At 29.9% G+C, this 22,421-nt stretch overlaps 2 protein-coding genes across 5 annotated transcripts; one reads left to right on the forward strand and one right to left on the reverse strand.

Annotated features, from left to right (window-relative positions):
- Positions 1 to 350: 350 nt before the first annotated feature.
- LOC103863463 (E3 ubiquitin-protein ligase PUB22) lies at positions 351 to 9,970 on the forward strand. Its single transcript, XM_033290315.1, has one exon. The coding sequence runs from the start codon at positions 3,526 to 3,528 to the stop codon at positions 4,798 to 4,800; it is 1,275 nt and encodes a 424-aa protein (XP_033146206.1). The 5' UTR covers positions 351 to 3,525; the 3' UTR covers positions 4,801 to 9,970.
- Positions 9,971 to 15,392: 5,422 nt separating this feature from the next.
- On the reverse strand, positions 15,393 to 20,456 carry LOC103863464 (lipase-like PAD4). 4 transcript variants are annotated; one of them, XM_033289542.1, is made up of 4 exons: positions 20,209 to 20,227; positions 19,939 to 20,076; positions 19,541 to 19,863; positions 15,393 to 16,901 (listed from the first exon to the last, which is right to left on the reverse strand). In XM_033289542.1, exons 3-4 carry the CDS (start codon positions 19,859 to 19,861, stop codon positions 15,591 to 15,593), a joined length of 1,632 nt encoding a protein of 543 aa, XP_033145433.1. In that variant the 5' UTR covers positions 19,862 to 19,863; positions 19,939 to 20,076; positions 20,209 to 20,227; the 3' UTR covers positions 15,393 to 15,590. The 4 variants fall into 4 exon arrangements, with proteins under 4 accessions (XP_033145433.1, XP_009139456.1, XP_009139455.1 ...); XM_009141208.3 differs by having other exon boundaries at positions 19,541 to 19,847; positions 19,939 to 20,454; XM_009141207.3 differs by having other exon boundaries at positions 19,939 to 20,453.
- Between the last annotated feature and the right edge of the window lie 1,965 nt (positions 20,457 to 22,421).

A 22,421-nucleotide genomic window follows, 5' to 3' on the forward strand; every position in this document is an offset into this window, starting at 1 on the left:
CGGGTGACTTATGACTGGTTAACTACCAAATGCGGTAACAGTCAAATAATAAATTAACAATATTTACATTTAATATAATTATAAAAATATCAAAAATCATAAAATTATAATAAATATAAAATTTATATTTAGAAAGTTATAATTTTAATTTTTGAAAATTTATTGAAATTGTTTTTATTATAAAATTTTATAATATTAATTAAAATAAAATAGATATATTTTAATATTTTCATAATTTCAATTTTAAATTTTTTATTAAATATTTTTTCTTTGTATATATATTGTTTTAAAAAAAAAGAAAAAAATTTTACCCTCCCGCAACCGCCCGCAACCGCAAACGCTAGCTGGAGCCAGCTTTTGAATTTATGAGATTCGGAGCGGTTTGAAGCGGTTTAAGGCGATTTGAGTGATTGTTGCAAACCGCCGACAACCGCTACCGACCGCAAAAGCTGCGTTTGCGGGTGGTAGCGGGAAAACCAATCGCCACCTTAGAAGTAAGAAAACTTAGTTACAACTTCCATTCCAATACTTCTTGGTGTTATTAACAACTTGTCTTTTTATAATTATTCTTATTCTGTTGAAAAGATGGATAACTGAAATTTCTTTGCTTATGTTTAGATTGAAAAGTTTAGGATTTGTATTTTCGGGGTTGAAGTTTATTAATTATTGACTTAGGAAACCCAAAGTGGTATCTAGCAAGTTGATTTCTCACCGTAACAATACTTGCCACTCTTGGTACTATCTTTTGTGAGAAACATGTTATATGCCTTCGCTTTCATGTGGGGAAAAAAAGATCATGTACATCCCTAAAAATAATTATGTTAAATCCGTGGTGGCTAGAGAAACTTGAATTTGAGTAGACGTTCATAAATTTTTCTGTTTAACTAAGTTTCAAAAAGTAGTATTTGCACTGCATAATAATATACTAGATAAAAACATGCACCCTATGCAGAATAACAAAATTTATAAAATGTTTATGTTACGAATTTTGTTTTTATAATATGTAACAAAGTTTATCAAACCAATTACTTAAGAGGAAATTTAGTCATAATAACTAGTGAAAACATAGAACAAAGTCATAATTAATTTACCAGGTCTTGTGCCAAAACTATGAACTCAAAACAAAACATTTTAGTTATATAATTTCAATCCAGCACTAAATATATTTTATTCCATTTTGAACTAATATAGATTATTGTTGTGACTGCGTATTGATTATCCATACAAAAAATCATGAAGACTTATAATTTGTGCATCACTCAAATTTTAAATAAGATATATCTATCACACTAATTTAAGAGCTACAATAAATGTATATATTAATGTTTGACAATATATGTTATTTATATAACAATAAATTTAAGTTTAAATATTTCAAAGAAGATATCTTTATACATGTTGTATCATAAGTCATAACTTAAAACATTTGTGTCATTAATGTTTCTTTCTATAAGGTGTACTTTTGTTGACATTTAATTTAGATATGTTATTTTTACTATGAATAAAATGAATAAATTGTGATAGTGTATATATTTTTTTAAATACTTCTAAAGATTATATATACACAAATTTATATTTCTAAAAAAAATATTTATGCTTTTTTTTTCTTTTCTCCCTCGCATCAGTATATTTACGCAATTTGTGAATGAATTTAAAAAAAAAAATTCAAATGTATTGTAGTTTTCAAAATTAATAAAATTGAGTTACAAAATTTTCATATTATCTAAGCTCATGTTACACTAAACCTATTAGTTATAATAATATATGTTTGTCTCGGTTACATTACATAAAGTAAATATTATTAAAATGGATTAACCTCATATAGTACAAATTTTATGAGTTTTTAATATTTAAAAAAAAACTAAAAAATTTATTTAGTTTTATTTATCTTTGTCGAAATACAAATAGACCATATGTTTAATATTGTATTGGTACTATATGTTAAATAAGACCACTGTTAATATTGGTATCTACATAAACATATTAAATTGATGTTTTGTAAGCTTTTTTGGTAAACGATACCTTGTAAGTAGGCCTTTTCAATCCGGATTTCGGTCCTGTTTTGGTATGTTTTTTTTTAGTTTTTTTTTGGTATTTCGGTGTATAAAAGTTAGCTACCATATTGAATCTATATCTAATTTGGTTTGGTTCGGTTTATATACCATTGATTTTTGTTTTATATGGTTTTATACCAAAAAACCATATAACTATATTTATCTTTGATAATAAACTAGTTTATATGATTAGAAATCAGATTTATCAAAACATAAATATATTCTTTACTCAAGATTTTAAATATAAAATTTTCTGTTTTATTTACCTTTCAAAATAAAAATAAGAAAAACATTAATATCATACTATTAATATATAAATATATTTTAGCACAAATATTTACCAATAAAATAAAATTTTATTTAATTTGATGAAAATAAGAAAAAAAACTTTTTAACTTAAACAAAATAAAAAAATTAATAAAATCATTTTATAGTTAGGAATATAATATTGATAAAAAGTTATGCATATATTATTAATTTTATTATAAAATATATATATAAATATACTAGTATATTTTATTAATCAGTTTATTCGGTTTATTTGGTTGGATCGGTTTATATACCGAATCATATCCATATGCTGCGGTTTTTTTAAAATAACATTCATTCCGTCTATTCTATTATGTACTATCAAATCCAAATTACTTTATTTATTTCGGTTTGATTTGGTTTTAATTGGTTAAGGAGTATGGGTCTAAATATATCATCAAAGTTGCAGCCTGAAACAAAGTACAAATCCAACAAAGGATCGTTAATGGCACTTTTGATTTTGTCGGCACCAAAAGAAAACAATAATCAAATTGTTGTTGACAAAAACCCAATATCTCTAACTTTCGGTTACAACAGTAATATTATAGTTTTGAAATATGGCTGCGAAGTTTTATATGTACAATAAAAAGAAAAGATAAAGTCAAATAGGGGATGTCCAAAAGAGATGCGAGGAATCAGCAACTAATGGCATGTGAGTTAAAACGAAACACAAAGCAGACAAACTATTTGTGCTCAACACCGTCACGACTCACGACCAATCTCCCCAATGACTTCGTAACTATTTACACTTCATTGCCTTAATCGCATCTCTTTTGACAAGTCATCACTCTTCACCTTTTCTTTTATATAAAAGCATTTATTATTTAGTTTTTTGTTGCACCACCCCAAAATTATTAAAAAGTCAAATCTATATACGTTCCTCGTTGTTGTCTGATAAGTCATAACAATAAATAATAAATAGAGACAGCTATCTAAAAAGAGTTTACAAATATTTGTATTTTCCGTGTTTTGACTTTGTAATAATTCTTAATATTTCTCCTACCCTTCATATTTAAACCCAACCCTCCTTGTCTCTTCTTCCTAAACCAATTCTCATCTCTTAAATCTCAACTACTGCATTTTAAAGCAAAAGTTTCATTTCTTGAGATTCGATTTTATTTCATCAAGCTTTACTATTTTTCATATTTTCTGGCTAGTCAAAATGGATCAAGAAATAGAGATTCCTTCTTTCTTTCTATGTCCGATCTCTCTAGATATCATGAAGGATCCGGTGATAGTTTCAACCGGAATAACCTACGACAGAGATAGCATCGAGAAATGGCTCTTCACTGGTAAGAAAAACTCATGTCCGGTCACCAAACAAGTCATAACCGAGACCGATCTCACACCAAACCACACTCTTCGTCGTCTGATCCAATCTTGGTGTAGTCTCAACGCATCACACGGCATCGAGACAATACCAACCCCAAAACCTCCAATCTCTAAATCCGAGATCGAAAGACTCATCAAAGATTCTTCATCTTCACATAAAAACCAAGTTAAATACCTCAAAAGACTTCGCCAAATAGTAACAGAGAATAATACGAACACGAGATGCTTAGAAGCCGCAGAAGTTCCAGAGTTCTTGGCAAATATCATCAGCAACTTAGTAGGTACTTCATCGAGTCTCAATGATATCTCAAACATATTGGAGAATAGGTTTGATTCTTCAAGAAGCTTAATGGATGAAGCTTTAAGTTTACTCTATCATCTTGACGCATCGGAGACAGCCCGCAAGAGTCTTTTAAACAACAAGAAGGTAACAAATATTGTGAAGACGTTGACTAAGATTATGCAACGTGGGATCTACGAGTCAAGAACCTATGCAACTTTGCTTCTCAAGAAGATTCTTGAAGTTGCGGATCCGATGCAAATCATATTGTTGGAACGTGACCTTTTTAATGAGGTGGTTCAGATCTTGCATGACCAGATCTCTCACAAGGCAACGAAGTCAGCAATGCAAATCTTGATGATTATATGTCCATGGGGAAGGAATAGACATAAAGCTGTGGAAGCTGGAGCGGTCTCCATGATAATCGAGCTTCTTCTGGATGAAAGTTTCTCATCAGAGAGAAGGAATGTAGAGATGACGATGGTGGTTCTTGATATGTTATGTCAGTGTGCAGAAGGAAGAGCTGACTTCTTGAATCATGGTGCGGCTATTGCGGTCGTGTCTAAGAAGATATTGAGGGTCTCTCAGATAACTAGCGAAAGGGCGGTTAGGGTTTTGCTTTCTGTTGGGAGGTTTTGTGCGACACCATGTTTGTTACAAGAGATGTTGCAACTGGGAGTTGTAGCGAAGCTGTGTCTGGTGCTTCAAGTGAGTTGCGGAAACAAGACTAAAGGAAAGGCAAAGGAGTTACTTCAGCTTCACGCTAGGGTTTGGAGGGAATCACCTTGTGTCCCAAGAAATTTATATGCTTCGTATCCTGCTTGAACAGCATATTTATTAACTCTCATCCGATACATTCAATTCTATGAGAGTTATTCTTCGGATAAGTTCATTAAGAAAAGAAGAAAATTAGACTGGTTTTATTTTTGCTCAAATTCAGTTTTTTCTTCTGCTTTTGTTATATCTTTCAAAGGTTCATCATCATCATGTAGATAACAATTGGAAATTTTCATGAAATTATGAGATACTGCAAAGACATAAATGGAATCACAAGTTACATGGCTATTGTTTCCCACTTGCTTGTTCATTACTGTTAAACTGTTTATTTGTATGCTTCTATATTGCTCATTTCCCTAGACCGTCTCTATCAATTTATAATTTTTATCGGGTAGATAACCTAGAAGATTACATCATAGTTAACTTAGAGATATGGATGCATCATGCATTCATGCTATCATGTGTAACGTGTCTGAGCATTTATGTCCGTGGAAGTAACATTGCGAACGTTTATGTCCGTATGTCCAACATCTTTAAGTCTCTAACCCCACTGTTGATTATTTTGTATGGTTTCATTACATATCGACTTCGAAGACATGTATCATGCTTTCATCTGACGACTAATTTCGATTCAATTTTATAAGCTTTGTTATCTGATTTTGTATCTTTAATTTGTTTTCACTTGTCATGATATACCGAAGTCAATATATTTTCAGGTCATTCATTTCAAAAAAAAATATTTATTCATTTCAAAATTATTTTCAAAAACTCAACATAATATATATGTACAATTTAACGATCTTTTGACATATTAATATCGGTAGATGAAAGGAAAAGAGATCTGAAAATGTAAATACAAAAACTTATAAAGATATATCTTGATAAAAAACTTAGCATTCAAATTAAAAAACTTAGCATTCAAACTTATAAAGATATATATATATATATATATATATATATATATATATATATATATATATATATATATATATATATATATATATGAATCCTAAGCACGTAAACGCAATTTTATATAACACGAATCTCTGTAACTACATACCTCGGTTCTAGCAATCAGGGAACATGGTCTTGGTGGGAACATGAGTACAGTGTCGTTTGTTGCTCAAAAAAAAAAAAAAAAAAAAAGAGTACAGTGTCGTTTATTGTGAGAAATAAATTTATTTTTGGTGCTACTAGTTCAATATATATAAATAAATAAAAAGTATAGGTGATTTAATTTGAAACAATTACACTCAAAGACAGTTTTAAGTTTTTTATCACACTATTAGACAGTTCTTACTACTAGAGCAGTTTTTTCTAACCAAACCTAATTTATATCTATACACTAACTAAAAGTCCTAACTAAATATTATTATTTTATTTTATTAGCCAAAAGAAAACTATTAGGAAACTATGGTCACAATCACTTTTTTATCTCTCTCTCTCTCTCATAGTTTTATTCTTGTTTTCTTTTGTCGTGAACCATTTGGTTTTAATTTCCACTAAAGAAATGCAAAGTGCTATTTCAAAGATAGATCTGGAGATTTTCACTCACTTTTAGTTTCTGGTGCTAACCGTTCTGAATCTACCGTCGAAGCTCTGTCGCCATCTTCTTCATCATCTTCACCTCTGCATCTCTTCCGCTTCAATCAAGCTCTTCTATAAATATCAGCCATCGTCTAAACTATCATAGGAGAGAGAAAGCTTAAGCAACAATGGTAAATCCCTTAAAAAAACAATGGTAAATCTCTCTGGCGTGAAGTGATTGTGTCACGATCTCGAACGCGAGTAACCTTAAGCACAGTAGCTTCTTTGCCTGAGCCGCTACACTCGTCTGTCGAGCTCCAATCACAGAGAGAAAGCTCAAGCAACAATGGTCAAATCTCACATATTTGCACATTTAGTCCTTGGGTATTTAGGTTTAATTTGATTTTGTCCCAAACTCTTTGATTTCAAATATATCCTATCTAATTGACCCCTATACTTCAAAATATGCATTCTAGCCCCTATTTTGATGGAGAACTTTGGGTTTTTCATTTCTAGTCCCTCATATTTTGCATCCTTTCATTTTTGACCCCAAAATTTCCAAATTTACATTTTTAATCCTCTAATGAACAAACAAATGATATATACACACCTATATTAAACCTAAAATTATCTAAATAGACTCCAAAAATATACTCACTAAAATCATCAGGTATCATAACTTGTGAAATGTATAAATGAGTTTGTGTACTTGTGTTTTTTTTTGTGATACATATGTACACGTGCACAATATAATATATGTGTACACATGAACTTCCAAATTTTAATTTTCATGTGATATGCATACTGAACATACAAATTCAACAGATGCATCCAATAATGAACTAAAACAAATTACTCAAATAATTTTTCTAGCAACTATACTAAAAAATATTTGAATTACCAAATATCATAAATTGAGCAATGTACAAAATGTACCAGTGTACATGTGATTTTTCATAAAACTTTGTACATGGGGACAGTGAAATATATGTGTACACGTGACAATATTTGACTTGGCTTATACTCTATATATTCTTTAACCAAAACCTAGAAAGAGAAAAAAATTCTATAAGTCAAAGAATAGAAACACAATCTTTGATGGAAAAATTACTTTTTAAAAAGAAAATATAATTTTTAGATTTTTCTTGTTCTATAAAGATAAAATTTCTAAATATTCATGGAATTCTTAATATGAATGAATATTCTAGAAAATTCTTCGTTCAGGAACAAATATAGCATTTTTTAGTTTTGCTTAAGATAATTTTTTTTACACACAAATTTTGATTTTAATGGTTAAGATGCAAAATTAGATTTATGGTTTTGGCCAAAAATACAATATATGGTTTTACAAGTTTATTTTTACAGTGTGTACATGTGAATTATTGCACAAGTTGAATTGTGTACATATGAATTGAAGTACACGTGGATAGTAAATTTGGTGTACATATCTATATACAAACACCATTACAATAATGTACACAAAAATAATTCATACTTCAATAATGTACATATGAATTGAAGTAACGTGGATAGTAAATTTTGTGTACAAAGTGTTGTGTACATATATCTACATACAAACATCATTACAATAATGTACACAAAAATGATTCATACTTCAATAATGTACATTTGAATTGAAGTACACGTAGATAGCAAATTTTGTGTACATAGTATTGTATACATATATCTACATACAAACATCATTACAATAATGTACGCAAAAATAATTCATACTTCAATAATGTACATATGAATTGAAGTACACGTGATAGTAAATTTTGTGTACATAGTGTCGTGTACATATGTCTACATACTTTAAGGGCGAAACGAGCAAAAAACAAAAACTTAACAATTGTTGCTCTCTAGTTTTCACTCTGCTACGAGATAAAAATGAACACTAGAAATTTGGAAATAAAATTAAAAGTCGTTTGGCAACTTCGAAAGTCTAAAAAATAAAGATTAAAACACGAAGGACCAAACATGAAAATATCAGAATCTTGGCCATTGTTGCTCTCGAGCTCAAACTCTACGACGGAGAGGATGAGCCACAAGGACTCCAGACGGAAATTAAGGTGGATCTAGGGGCTGTAGCGTTTTGCGGTGATTCTTCGACGATGAATGAGGCAAGAGTGATGCGTAAGTGATTTGCCGTTACGGTAGGAGCTAGCCGTTAAGGTAGAGCTGAGCATGGTGGAGTGATGCGGAGGCGATGCTTCAACGACGAGTCGGCGGTGAGCAGCAAGTTACATACCAAACAACACGTTGAGGGGTTAGAATTCACAATTTAAAAGTCTGGATCGCAACTAGAATTATGTGGCCACAAAAAAAAAGTAAGGACTTGAAAATACCAAAGAAAAAGAAATTATGAGGCACGTGGTCTTTTGCTCAGATAATTATCTAATTCAATTTACTTTCTGCCTCGGGTCCACCACACAATCCTTTTAAAACAAAATTCAAAATCCAACCACACATAAATATCTGTAACCGAAAAAGAAGCGCTTAGTTAAGTTTTTTAAGGGCAAGTTAAGTCTTTTACACCAAAAACTACCTCAGTATAACAAAGTGACTTATCTTGTAATAAAAAGACAGAAACTGCCTCTGGATGTAAATCACTCATTTAATTTGGACCAAACATGGAGTATGCGAGGTTCAACTTGCAACGTAAGATCAAACTAATATATCTCATCGACAATCTAGCCGATACTAAAGTGCGAGTTTACGTCTTGTCCTGAAAAATTACCACAAGCTACCACTTAGCTTATTCGTAAAGTCTGATCCTTTTGTGATTTCTATGAAAAAATTGTAAACTTCGAGAAAATTAATTGAATTTATTAAATTATTATTGGTTAAAAGTTATTGAAAATTAAAAATTACAGAAAACGATATATTTATTATGATAGTTTAATGTGTTTTTTTAATATGTATGAAAATCTAAAAAAAATATATCTTTATGGAATGTATTGAGTACTTCATTAGGATATTCAAAGTTTAGAATTCCTAACATTTTTTTTGTCTTTGTAGTTTCATCCACCCATGGTACAGAGTGTATTCAGAATATAAATGTAGTTATCTGTTTAATACAAGTAAATTTGAGAGCATATGCAAAACATGTAAATAAGATAGTCACAGAAGTTGACGTACGCATAAAAAGAACTGCATATTATAAGATTTTATAGAAGTGTTCGTATAACACATGTGACAAGTAACGATCGTGGTTCATTTACATAGTCTTGTTAAGGATTGTTCACGCGAGTCCAAATTAAAGATCAAATCGTATCATGGCGACATCTTATTTGATGCCTCTTTTTAAATGTTCTTAACGATTCAAGCATCAAAACGTTACAACGGTTCATAATTAATTATCCGGTTATAAAGAAAATTCAAGAAAAATAAACAGGAGCAGCTAAGTGTTGACCGCCATTCTTACTTTATATGTGACTTTCATATATTATAAACCTGTATAAAATTTTAAAAATACTTGTATTCAGTTGTATATAATAAATGCCATAAATCAAAAGTCAGATCTTAGGAGCATCCATGTCGCAATCTAAAACGAGTGGAAAAAAAAACACGAAGTTGTCTCTCTTTTCCTTTTGAACTTGCGTTCCTTCTAGTAATAAGTTGTGGTCTACCACAACTATGTAATTCAGAAAATGGTATGAATTTAACATTTCAACCAAAAAAAAAAAAACACGAAGCTGGTCCTCTCCGTCGACCACCTGTATGGAGAGGATATCCAACAATTGATCAAAAGTTAAAAGGTATTCTGCAAAGAAAAAACTCAAATGTAATTATTGTTTTTATTTTGCAAATTTATCTACAATCTCGAAAACCACAAATAAATCTACTAAATATGTGTCAACTCGCAATATAAACATCGGCCATATATATGTGTATTTGATTGTGTATAATTTTAAAGTATATACATAAGTTTACAGGTTAACTCATATCTAGTGAATAAATTTTTAGATTTTCGAAATTAGGGATAAATTTGCAAAAAAAAAAAAAACACATTGAAGTTTTCTTGCCAAAAAACCTAAAAGTTAAACTTAGAAATAGTGATCAGTGCACTATAATAAAATAAACAAGCGTGACATAGACGTACCTGTGTATATAATTATACATAGCAACAGATGCATATAAATGGAAACGTAATGATTAAAAAAAAAATTAATTTTGTGAATTCCATGTAATGTGGAAATCATGCATATGGACGTTAAGTCGACAATGAGACTTGGATAATTGGATTTCATGTATGTGGTTTAATGTTTGACTCAGTTCGTTATTGTTTTAAAGCGTCACTTAGCTATAGGTTTGAATGGCAATATGCAAAACAACTGAAGTATTGTCCAAACATAACAAAAACAAATAAAAATATTGGAATATGTCAGGATTTTTGTTACGGTTAACTGTAATGCGGTACATTATTATTTGTAAATATTTTAACTCTTTGAATTGTTTTGGAATCGAAGTATAGTAAAACATCTGTAAATTAATACTCGATAAATTAATAATTTCTATAAATTAATAAATTTCACCGGTCCCAATTTGAACTACTTTAAAATTTGACATAAATCGATAAAATAATAAGATAATTTTTATAGAAACTTTTATGTAAATATATGGTCCCATAAATTATAAATTAATAATTTACATATATATACATATTTTATATAAGTAAGAACCTATTATTATATTGTTTTTATTCAAAATGAAATTATTTTTATATTTTCTTTACCCTTAATATGTTTTTGATGATATTGAGTAATATTATATTTAAAACCACATTTAAAATGTACGCAAAAATATATTATATACACCAATAATATAATAAAATTAATATAAATGTCAAATTTAAAAAAAAAACAATTAATGTCTATGTAATAAAATCAAATATTTTTCTTATCTTAGCATAATTATATTTTAAAATAAATAATATAATTAAAGAATTTTTTTAAACTAATATCTCTAGAAATTAATAAAATTTCAGAGTCCCAACATTATTAATTTATAGAGGTTCTACTGTATGACATTTTTACCATAATTCAATTCCCTTTAGGAATATAGTAGAACCTCTATAAATTAATACTCGATAAATTAATAATCTCTATAAATTAATAAATTTTGGGCGGTCCCAACTTGGACCGGATTAAAATTTGACACAAATCGATAAAATAATAAGATAATATTTTTAAGAAAACAAATCTACGTAATTACATGGTCCTATGAAAATTATAAATTAATAATTTATATGTATACATATTTTATATAAGTAAAAACCTATTATTATATTTTTTTTATAATCACAATAGAATTATCTTTATATTTTTGATGAAATTTAGTAATATTATATCTAAAGCACATTTAAGTTCTATGCAATATATCTTATATACACCAAATAATATAATAAAATTAATATAAATGTCAAACTTAAAAAAAATAACAATATGTCTATACACTAAAATCAAATATTTTTCTTATCTTAGAATAAATATATCTTAAAATAAAATAATTAAAATAAAACTTAAATATTGGTAAGATTATGATACAATTGTAGTGTTTCAAAAAAATGATTATGATACAATTGTAATAAAATCAAACACTTATGATGATAATGATTAAACAAACTGATAAATCCTTATTTGTAAAAGTTCAAAAAAGAAACACTTATGATGATAATGATTAAACAAACTGATAAATCCTTATTTGTAAAAGTTCAAAAAAGAATACTTATTTGTAATATTGAACAAATGATAAAATACTTATTTGTAAAAATTCAAAATACTTATTTGTAAAATAATATGAAAAATCTATATATTTCTTATTTGGTATAATTTAATTTTAACGATATTAAAATAGATAAATATTTTAATATGAATATCTATTAAATGAGACTTCTTATTCACATAGTTTTATGATTTGTATCTTGTTTATTTTTCTGTCAGCTGATTTGTGTCTTGTTATAAAAAAAAATTAAACACTGATCACAAAATTTTCAATGTGAGTCTCTTAACAGTTTTAGTAATTTATAGTACTTTTTAAAAAATTCAAAATTTTATATATACAGAAAACTACAAATTTTAATGATATGGTTAAATTAATTATTAAATTAATTTTATTAATATAAAATTAAACAAAAATGAAAGAAGATATAAAAATTGTTATTAAATCTTACTCCATCCGTTCTGAAAGGTAAAATGTTTAGATAAAAAAATTGTCTTTTAATATGTAAGATGTTTTCATATTTGTAGGTAACTTTAACTTTATCAAAATCTGTGTAACCAATCAAATTTAATAGTTTTATTTTGTAATTGGTTGAATAGTTTTAATTTATAGTTTTAATAATATTTTTTAGATAAAAAATAATTTTCTTAATAATCGTGTTTTTCCTAGAACATCTTATATTTAAGAACGGAGTGAGTATTATTCAGAACCATTAACTGTCATATATATATATATATATATACCATATTATGTAATTTCATAGATTTTATTTAAGTAATTAAATTAACGAAAAATATATTTTAAACATTAATAGTTAATTTATGGTTAGTTTATTGAGAAATATAATATATGTATTGATGGACCAACATATTTTTCTAATGACTATAATAATCATTCTAACTAGATGTTTTCGTGCACCATGTGCAAAAATAAAATTTTTAAAGTTAAATATATTTTAAAATAAAATTTTCTTAATTTTGGATTTTATTATTTACTTATATAATATTTACTTTAAAATTTTAATTTCATTATATGTAAAATAAGATAAAAATAAATAATCTTGGAAGTATCTTTTATCTTTTTCTTATGGTTAAAGTATAGTAAATAAAATTCTATAAAATTAAGATAAACATTTGTTGGGTATATAATTATGAACAAATAAAACTAAACAAAACTTCAAAAAATGTGTAGATATTAAAAAGAAACTAATGATATTGTGACTAGAAAACTATAATTCTTTTTAAAAAACTGCATAAAATGCTGAAGAATTGTTTTAGTAGTAAAATTTATATAATTATAATAAATAAAATTAAATAATATTTTGAGAATTGTAAAATATTCTATTAGTTATTGCTACATTAATGATGATCTATGAATTATTATCATATTCTAAAAAAACTTACTAAAATTCTGAAAATTTGTTTTAGTAGTAAAAGTTATATAATTAATTATAATAAATAAAATTAAATTATATTTTGAGAATTGTAAAATATTCTATTAGTTATTGCTACATTAATGATGATCTATGAATTATTATCATATTTTAAAAAAACTTACTAAAAATATAAATCAACATTAAACTTAAATGATCATGATGTCACAATTAATGTCAAGCTATGTCTTCTTTTTTTATTTTAAAATCAATGTGGTGATGACACATGAAAAATAACTTCTCAAATAATGTTGAGGAGATAAGAACACATGATGTAACTCAAATGTTATAATGCTTCTCTAATAAGACATATTAGATTTTGATCCGCTTTTTCACAACGCAAAATATTTTATGATGAAAAATTCCATTAACAACATTAAAAATGTTATTAATTTACAATAATTTTGTGTACTATTTTTTTTGTGTTTAAATAGGCGTTTTAAACCTGACCCGGATATGCGATCGAATCAGTAAACCGGTGATCCAATATGTAATATGATTGGGGTTTTAAGAAATCTCGATTATTTTAAAACCGGTTAAAATAAGCAAAAACTGCTAAATCCCAAAGCAAACCGGTTGAACCGATGAGTGACCGATGTGTAATCCAATTTGATTTAAATTAAGTTGTTAATTTTTAAAATTTAAAAGTCAATTTCAATTCCATAAAAATTGTTTCACAAATCTTAAGCTTAATAATCACGATATATAGTCTTACCATATAATGGGCTAGATGTTAGGGTTTTGTTATTAATAGTAAATGTGTTAGGCTTAAGTATATGATAAGTATATGATATAATCACGATATTGTATAGTTATTTTTAAGTATTCTACCCAAAAGCAAATTGGGTCCAACTTTGTGATTTTATTTTAATAGTATTGATGTGATGCATTTTTTTTTTGTCAACAACAAACAGACTCATATAGACTCTGCGAATCAATCCGGAAGTTCTGCATCCATATGAACGATGAAAGACGATTGTTTTCTGGCACATCGTGCTAGACTATCCGCCTTTTGATTTTCCGTCCGGGGTACATGAATGATCTCTGAGCTAGTAAAATGTGATGCATATTTTATATAAATATATTATTTTCAATATTTCAGTGAAAAAAAATTTAATTATAAAATTATGTGGTTTAATTTTTGATAGCCTAGTACAGGGTTTGGGCATGATATTTGCATCTGAAAAATGATACCGAACAGACCTGAAAATCAGAATACCGAACCCGAGTGGATCCGGTCTAAATATTCGACGGGTCTATTTGTATATCAATTTGACTTGAATTCATTTTAAAAATGTTGTGATAGAAATCAAGGAGAGGTGGTGAAACAAGAAAATACAAAGTTTTGTAGAACAAATACCCTCTCTATTTGTATGTCAATTTGACTTTAATTTATTTTATTATTAACCCACTGAAAAGGGTTTGGAAAAGAAAATCTGAATGGGAAAAAGTTTTTCTTAGATGTGTGTTTATGGCAACCTCCAAGAATCTTATGTGCGTCTTATCTTTTTCTATGTACTTTTTTTATAAAGTCCTCCTGAAAATGAGCTTAAATGCATTAAGATTATTATACCATTTCGGTTTTAAAGTCAAATAGTATATATTCCACCGTTTCAAAATGTTACATATTTTAGAAATTTCACCACATATTAAAAAAATATTTAAAATTTTGATATATTTTTGAGATTAATTATTGAGAAATTCCCTAGGATATCACTTTTTAATTTATTTTCACAAAATAGTCATCAATAAAGAAATATGTATTTTTACCCTAAAGTTAATTAATTTAAACTTGGGGTTTAGAGTTAAGGGACGGAGTTTTGGGGATATGCTTTTAAATTAAAAAAAATATTAAAAATAAAAAATAAAAAGAAACTATTTTAGTCATTTTCTTTCTTAAATTTTATTATTGTGACAAAAACTTAAAAATTGCTATTTGAGAGAACGCCCTTAATTATTTTTCATAACTTTTAAGAAAAATTCAGTAAACACATTTTTTTAAAATTACAATTTACCATTATTATTTAATAAAAAGTGCTTTGATAAAGATATTTTAGGAATAGCAGCATACATCAGAAAGTCTTACATAAACATGCCGTAGATAAACATTGTTCTCGAGCATATATATCGTTAATCAGATTTGCTATTAATTCTACTAAAACTCCATTGCGTCATCAGCAACCATATTACCGTTTTTGATCTTGAACTCACTTAGCCTCTCCACCCACACACTGTAACTCGAATTCCTTGCCAAAACATCAACTGAAACTTCCTTCATTTTCACCAATGTATTAGCATAGCTCTCAAACCCAACAATTCTTTTCCATAACAAATATCGTCTTTGTTCATCGATACTCTCACTTTTCATATCATCCAAACACTCTTTTGCTTCCTCCAGCTTAGCCCAAAAGCAAGTATCCTGCGTAGTGCTAGCATTTCGAGTTCTCGCACCCTTCTCTTTATGAGGCTCTCCTTTCTCTTTCCACCACTTATCAATCTCTACGTACCTCTTGTGTCTATTCCCATTCTCCATGTAGTGACCTTTAGTCCTTGAATAGTCGTATTTGTAGAAGTATGCAATGTCCAGTGGTTCGGCTAAGAGTTGGTAAAACTGGGATGCATATACCCATTTCTTTCCGAGATGAAAATCAAAAGGTAACTCTTTCTTCTCCACCATTCTTATCACACCATCCCAAAACTTAGCGAGCTTTGCCCGACTCATGTTCACCTTCATCTCTCTTTTAGACATTACCTTGAAGTTATCATAGTAACCGAGCTGCTTTGGTGATCCGTCGCAGCTGTCTTTGAACCATTGAATTTCTAGTCTCGATGGCAAGACATTACCAAGCTCAATAGCTAACTCACTCGATCTCACAATCGGTGCACGAGTAATTTCTGTAGCTGCTTCTATGCATTCTTTCGCTGATACACCACTTGGGTTATCACGAGAGAATCCTAGAGATTCTACGGCTAATGCCACACCAGCTTGGTAGCTATTGTCTGAGAGACTACCACCAGAAAAGCTTCTAGATACGAGAAACTGGTGAGAGAGTGTAGACACGTAATGTTCGTACCTTGGACGTTCCTCAATGTTTGGTGTTCCTGTCGAGTTGAGTATAAAAAACATCCTACGAACTGAATCAGCATTGTCTAAGCAGACACCTCCATTGTCGGAACAGAAGAGAAAGGTCCCAAAGGGCCATAAATCATCATTTCTTCGGGGAGCGAGGTCGTGGATGGAGACCACGTTGCAGAAGTTGTGGGCTAAACGTGAACGGGAGATGGAGGAAGAGAGAGACTGGTTTCCGAGCAAAGGAGAGCCGAAGGTGATGCAGAGGAGGCGGAATGACGGCTTCGAAGGTTGTGAGAGAAGCCAAAGTGCGGTGAGTGCGGCCACTGAGCCACCAGTTGAATGTCCGGTTATTACCACCTGTTTTCTTTCTTCCATTTTCAATCCTTGTGTGATCTGTTACATTTATAAATTTGATCAGTGGTAGACATAGATAACCTTCTGATTCAATGAACAGTTTTCTCTACTAATGTAAACCGGTTTAGAGACTAAATGGTTTGACTAGTGGTGCTCAATACAGCCCGAACCAGAAAAAACACTGTTGATAAAACAAATTAATGAAAGAGACCTGATTTCATAATTTTCAGCTAAAAGGTTACTTGATCTCTCTCACTTTAGTATGCATTGGCTAGGTTTGAAGTCGTGCTTGTAGTTTCTCTTAATATCTTTCACATATTACTAGGTTTACAAGGTTTTAGTTTAGTGTCAACGATATTAATTACTTTGCTTCTATAGGGGAGTCACAGACATGGAGTAGCCGGTAAGGCTGGGTAAATTATCCATAAAATTTGATCCGATTCGTTGTTCGTTTCGTTCGATCCGAAAAGTCCGATATCACAAATAGCAAAATGTGATATCCGTAAAAAAAGGAAGTAAATCACAAATATTATTTTTTGAAAAGCCGGATATCTGATCCGTATATTTATAGATATGTAATGTAATTGTATATACAAACTATTATACATATTTTACGATATATTTGGTTTTTTTATTTTAAGTTATTTTTTCAAATTTATGTTTTGGTTATTCCATATTTAAATTATTTTTTATATTAAGTCAAATGTTAACATATGAGTTTTCTTATTGTTTGTTAGTACTCCCTCTATTTTTATATATAAGTAGTTTTCAAGATTTTTGTGTGTTTCACAATGTAAGTTGTATTCAAATTTTAATGCAAAAAGTAACATGATATAAAATAATATTTAAATAAAAAATTAAAAGCAAAATTAGAAGTGTAATTTGTTATTGGTTCTTTTTCTCTTTTGTTAAATGCTAAGTCTGTAATGTGTTTTTCTAAATATTTGTGCTTTTAGCCAAAATTACTTATATATAGAAACAGAGGGAGTATGATCTTAATATTTTTGTTATAAATTGATATTTAAAAGCTTTTATTTAGTTTTAATGTTATATATTATCATTTTTTTTAAAAAAATCAATATAATTGGCGGATCGAATAATCCGCGAATATTAAAAAAACTCCAAAAGTCTAAATATCCGAAATATTTCGGATCGAAGCTAGTCACAAATGAAGATATTCTTCTGGGACGGAACGGATCATGAATACTACAAATTTTTCAGATATCCGCTCCGTAGTAGCCGCTGCTTATCCTGTCTTCTTTTGATGCATTTTCTTAGTTGTTTTATTTCAAAATTTAACTCTACGTTTAATTTATTGCTAGTTTGAATTTCGGAATATTTGGTTTTCTTGCTTATTTGGAGTGTTTGGATATTTATTTGGAGTGTGTCTTACTTTGGTTTTATGAATGGAATGGAACCTATGTTTTATATTGGTTTCACTTTGTTGTTTTTTTGTGTTGAAATGTTAACTTTATATAATAACAAAAAAAAAGATTGTACAAACTTTTGATCTTAGCCAAGGGACCAAAAGAGATTGAAAAGTTCAGAATGAATTTCGAGAACAAGAATCCTCTCCTTTTTTTGCTATAAATAAAAACAGAGATGTAAGTACTTACAAAGATGTATTTAGTTTATTTTTTGGATTTTCAATATTTTAGATAAATACACATAATAGATATAATTGAAATCGATTTTCTTGGTTTAAAATTCTTTTTTTGAATCTGAACTTGGAGAGTACCAAGCAGATCAGAACTAAAATCCAATAATATTTGAACAATACAAAAATGCCTAGTACCAAAATTATCCAATCCGAATCCAAGTCAAAATATCGAAATATCTAGGCCAATAAAGCATGGGCATACAAGTTGTATGATACAACACATGCACCACAGGCTTACCATCTTTCTAACTTTTCTTCTAGACTGTAACTTATATATCATGTATCCAGAAAGTAATTAGCCAAACAAATAAATATCAACAAAGTTCGTTTATGGCCAGTTCTTGTGTTGGGTACTCATCAATTGTAAAATCATAATTGTTTTCATTCAAGATCTTCAAATCCTATATATCAAAAGAAAATACAGAGACAAAAAAAACGAGTTTGTGATATAAAAGAGAAAACGAAGCTGTGAAATACACATTTCATGGAAAAGTTTTTACTGTCGCATTCATAGCCAATAATTATGTGTGTGCAATTGGGCGGACGTGACGTCCAAACCCAAAATTCAATTTACTTGCTTGTTAGATCCAAGGTCACGACAATATCATACTATATGGTGGAAATTATTATATGTACGAATCTTTGAGGGTTTTCTTCTAACATAATATTATTTAATATATTTACATATTGTATAATGCCTATAGCGTTCTAGGGGTTGGTGGGTAATATTCTGAAAATACACTTTTTTCTATTTGGTAGAAAGACTGAGATAACAAAGATGAATATTTTGGTCATTTTTATACCAATTTGACACCAAAATTAGAATTCGATGGAACTTAACTTACCCCTTTTAAAATTTGTCATAGCAGCATTAATTGAATTTGCATTTTTGTCGCATTAAATCGAACTTCAATTTGTTTGGACAATAATAGATACGTAAAATACTAATACTCCTGACTATTCAATGATAATTTCATACAAATAATAGCAGAAGAGAGGTAAAAAAGAGAAAACAGACCTGCGACTGAATATGGAGAGCCGAGGAAACAAAAAGGTCACGTATTGCACCGTTGACCATAGGAGGCGGCTCATTGGATGGTAGTGATGTGGAGAAGGCCGAGAAATATCCATCTCCCGCAACTTCCAGAACCACTAGATTGTCCGGTTGAGTTATCTCCACCGCCGGTAGAGCAACGTACATGATTCCAGCGATGCGATGTATCTGAATACTCCTTGTGCGATCTGCAACTTCGCATAAACTCCATGAATCATACCATAATGGAGTCGCTGTCATGAACGAAGCCTGTAACTCACTCGTCTCGAATCTGCACTCTTCCATGACTGGAGTAGAGTTACTCGCGTGTTGTGTAGTTAAAATTGACTATTTAACGGAAAAAATTGAAGGAAATTTCTCACATAGTTTCGAGCTTTTTATTTTTCTTGAGCCAAGTTTCCAGCTTCTTTCCTATGTATTTGCTTGATCATTGCCTTTCGCTGAGTAGTCGCTTCTCTTGGTCTCCTCTCTTTATCAACATGATACTTCTTCTGTTTTTCCTTTTTTAAATCATTGAATAAATAAATGAAGTGTCCATTTCATATGTTTCTTTAATCATTGTGAGCACTGTTTAGGACAAAATATAGTAGAAGAGGCCAATCAAGGGCAATACATTTGATAATCCCACTAACCTGAATGGTTTTGACTCAAGCATATATTGCAAACTCTAGCAACTTTTGATATGCAATGAATTTAGATCAAATCAGCCTAAATATGTATATGATAAATCTGTCTATATACACATGTGACTGAGATATTGAAGTTTTTCTTGCCATAGATTGAAAAAGGAGAATTGATAAGTTTCTGCTTAGGAAGTTATTAACTAAATCTGGCCCATAAAAGGGCTTGCACGCTGAACAATGACCGTTCTAAAGCAATAAATTAAGTTGATTACACTAAGGATACTTTTTGATATTCTCTTACACCTAGAGACATATCTTACATGTGACACACTTTGGACAATTTTACCTTTAATGAAAATGACAATTGTGGACACTAAGGTGATGTGTGGACGGGTGATGCGTGGATGGATGATTTGTGGACGGAATATACGTGGAAGATTGATGTGTGGATGAATGATGACTAATGTGTGGACACACGATGTTAATGTATTTATACTAGATAACGTGGACAAACTCTCTGTTTTGATTCCACAAAACTGTAGGAGAATACGTGGACATGGACTCATGTTACTAAAGTTATACTACAAAACGTGGACACAAACTGCTATCAAAACTCTCACCAAAAGAAAAAAAAAAAATTTATCCATACATAACTTCTCTATTTTGATATAAGTTGTGGACTAAATCAAAGCCAACAAATATGTTTTTGATACAATTTCATGTTACTGCCAAAAACTGTAACGGAAACCAATAATATATGGATAGAAAACAAAAGTTGTGGAAAAAGTTTTGTGTCCACATCCACAAACAAAGTTTAATCAAATTTGTCATCTTCCTCCAACAGAGAGAGAGAGAGAGAGAGAGAGAGAGAGAGCGCTTGAGCACCAGGACTTTTGAATTAACCCAGGAAGAACGACTCGAGTTGGTGGAATCAATTGTTGAGTTAAGCTTCTCCTCTCCAATAAACACAACACATCCTCTCCAACGACCTGACTCGTTCCTCACTCACCACAACCAGACGCAATTTCAAACCCAAAATCCATCCTGTTTCTCCTCAATTCATCCTCGCTATCTCTACGGGTTCACTCCCGAATAAATCTCGTCGTATCACAACACAAAAGACTAAAAAACTCTAATACTGAGTCGACTCGAACAAGACTCATCTCGAGTCGCCAGAATCACCACGAAACCAGATTCTCCATTGAAGATATCGACATATCCTATTTCAATTTCATTCTAGATTTGTACCCTCGAGGGTCAGAGAAATTAAGATGCTTTTTCAATGGGGAGATATGGTTTTGTGGAGAATAGAGTCCACCATTGTAGTACACATGAGATGTGTGAGGATCTGGGAAAATTAGAAAATATTCTCCACAAACTGACCTTGTATGTCGGGATTTTTCCAATCTACGGGATCTCCGTTTCGTTATGCCTGCAGAACTGGGAAAAATCTCGTCAAGAACAGAGGGTTCAAATTTGTCGCCTCACGAAACTGATTTCGCCAACCCTCGACTGTTGTTCTTTCAATTTTTTTCGATCTCTTTCTTCTTCCCTAAATCTCCATTACAGAAAGCTTTCTTCTTGTCAGAAGCTCTTATGGGATATTGTCTCATTTTTCTTCGATCGTTAGGTGATATGCAAATAAAATGGAAAAAATGTTTTCGAGAAAAGCGTGAGAATGATGAAGACAGAGCGAAGAGGAGAGAAGAAGGTTTTATTTAGGTTGATGCTATTGACAATGGATTGTTTCGGTTGATGTTAATAGGGTTATGTTCTTGGATTCAGTTTAGATACCGAGAGAAGAATAGGATGTTTACATAGAGAAAATAATGTTTGAGTTGAAAGAAGGGTAAGATGGACAAAGAACACTCATAATGTGTCTGTCAAGTGGAATGTGGCTTAGGATAAAATTGCAAAGTGATAAAGAGTCTCAGAGAGTACAAACTTCAATATATTTATACCTCAGAACAATCAAGTTCAGTTCTAGTTAAGTTGCGGTGAGAGACATTTTCTACGTAACTTCTTTGTGCTTTTGTTATAATAGCTTAGTCGTGGTCCCAAGTCTCCTTTCCTTTATCATCATATTTTTTTGTTAAATTCAGTGTTTTACAAAGATTAAAAATCAAAGCTCCTTCACTGTTTTCTATCATTGTTTGGGCTCGAAATCGGTGAAGAACATTACAAAATGCAAATCATAGCTTTTTTTAGAGAACATGCACATC

Source organism: Brassica rapa, chromosome A04 (assembly GCF_000309985.2).
Source record: "Brassica rapa cultivar Chiifu-401-42 chromosome A04, CAAS_Brap_v3.01, whole genome shotgun sequence".
In the NCBI taxonomy this organism is placed as follows: Eukaryota; Viridiplantae; Streptophyta; class Magnoliopsida; order Brassicales; family Brassicaceae; genus Brassica; species Brassica rapa.